The sequence below is a fragment of the Myotis brandtii genome, unplaced genomic scaffold (genome assembly GCF_000412655.1).
Source record: "Myotis brandtii unplaced genomic scaffold, ASM41265v1 scaffold986, whole genome shotgun sequence".
NCBI classification, from domain to species: domain Eukaryota; kingdom Metazoa; phylum Chordata; class Mammalia; order Chiroptera; family Vespertilionidae; genus Myotis; species Myotis brandtii.
Window position 1 is genome coordinate 2135780 of NW_005372102.1, and position 1951 is coordinate 2137730.

Consider the following 1951-nt stretch of genomic DNA (forward strand, 5'->3'; position numbering starts at 1 on the left):
GCCCCTGCCCCCCTTCCTCCAGGCTGCCCCCTCCCCACCTCCTCCAGGCTGCCCCCTCCCCACCTCCTCCAGGCTGTCCCCTGCCCAACTCCACATGGAGGTGGTGACAGCAGGGTGTGCTGGGGCGCTCGGGCAGTGCCCTGGCCACGGGTCCTCTTCTTTTTCTGGGGCATTCGGAGGCGGAGGGGCTAGACTGCCCTGAGGCCTGGGGAGCTGCGGCCAGGTGGGAAGGGAGCTCCGGACAGGCCCCTCAGCAGCCTGCCTGACGCTCTGTCTCTGGCTCTTTCAGACGAGCCAAGCTCAGGCTCTACCTGGAGCAGCTGAAGCAGCTGGTGCCCTTGGGCCCCGACAGCACCCGCCATACCACACTGAGCCTCCTGAAGCGCGCCAAGACGCACATCAAGGTGAGCAGGGCTGCCCCCTCTGCCACCACCCTGCCAGCCACGAGGATGCCCAGTCCAGCCCTGTGCACCTGGGAGCATGCCCACGGGGCCCAAGGGTGGGTAGGAGCTGCCCGGCAGGTGCACACTGGGGGCCTGGGGTCTCAGGGTGGGGGTGGGCAGCACCAGGGGTTGCCGAGGGGTGAGGATGCCATGGGCACGCGCTGGGTTTTGTTGGGTGGGGGGGAGGGGGAGAGGGTGACAGATGGCCCTCCGGGGTCCTGGGCTGTGAAAGTGGGGCCAGGAGGGCAGGGTGCCTTCGATGCTGGGAGGCCCATGGGCAGTAGGTGCCCAGTGGTGGGGGAGCTTCTGGGAACCAGGCTGGCCGTGGGTGTGGCTGAGTGAGGCATTGCCTGGGGCAGGCCCCAAGGTCTGAGACGGAGACCTGCTGGTTTTGGGGCCTGTGGTACTTGGGCAAACCAGGGTGGTCTCAGTCCCCTTCTGGGGCCCCTGGGGCGTAGAGTCCTGGGCACCCCAGGCAGGGTAATGGGAGCTTTGAGAGGCACAGCGGTGCCCGGGGGCACTCCGACAGGCAGTCTCTGTTCAGGGGTTCAGGGGAAGGTGTGGCGAGGGGAAGGGGCCAGGAGGGTGCCCTGTGGGCGGGGAGAGTGGCGGTGGGCAGCGCTGTCCTCTGGGAGGAAGTGCCCGCCTGCCTGAGCGGCGCTGTCCCAGGGCATCAGGCTCCCAGGGGACTTGGCTGGCCACGCTGGCTGGTGGCGGTGGGGCTCTGGCTGGTCAGCAGAGCGCAGGCTGGGAGGTGGGACCTAGTGTGACCACCCGGAGGGCTGAGGCCGGGACGCAGGTGCCATTGGGGCCCTTGGGGCCCTGGACCCAGGCCAGGTGGAGGACGGGAGCCTGCCCAGGCCTCCGGGCCCCCATGCTGGGCCCCAGCATGGGGCAGGAGGTCCCTAGGCTCACAGCCCTCCTGCCTCCAGAAACTGGAGGAGCAGGACCGCAGGGCGCTGAGCATCAAGGAGCAGCTGCAGCGACAACACCGCTTCCTGAAGCGGCGCCTGGAGCAGCTGTCGGTGCAGAGCCTGGAGCGCGTGCGCACAGACAGCACAGGCTCCGCTGTCTCCACGGACGACTCGGAGCAAGGTGGGCACAGGCCGCCTGCAGCCCCAGGCGGGGATGGGGGTGGGAGGGAGCTGGGAGGAGGGGCTGGCCAGGAGGCAGCCGGAGGGAGTGGGGGTGAGGCAGTGGGCGGCAGGTGCCCCAGTGACAGCGTGTCCCCGGGCTGTCCTAACGCCTGGCGTGCAGTGCAGAAGTGATGGGGGGGGGGTGACCTGCCCACCGAGGCCCAGACCTGCAGCCCGTCTCTCCTGCACCCCCTGGAGCCTTTATTCCCCTCAAAGGCAGAGACCTGCCCTGACTTTGCCAGGAGCCCAGCTGGCACCCTCAGGGCCCAACCCCGTCCTCTCTGCTTCCCCAGAAGTGGACGTGGAGGGCATGGAGTTCGGCCCCGGCGAGCTGGATAGCGTCGGCAGCAGCAGTGACGTGGATGACCACTA

General features: G+C 69.0%; 1 protein-coding gene across 1 annotated transcript in view; it reads left to right on the forward strand.

The window, feature by feature from the left end:
- Positions 1–1951, forward strand: part of MXD4 (MAX dimerization protein 4) — a 15256-nt gene that overhangs the window by 10090 nt on the left and 3215 nt on the right. Inside the window, exons 3-5 of the mRNA XM_014533458.1 lie at positions 290–404; positions 1376–1538; positions 1873–1951. Coding sequence (XP_014388944.1) covers positions 290–404; positions 1376–1538; positions 1873–1951 — 357 coding nt within the window. The remainder of the gene's footprint in view (positions 1–289; positions 405–1375; positions 1539–1872) is intronic.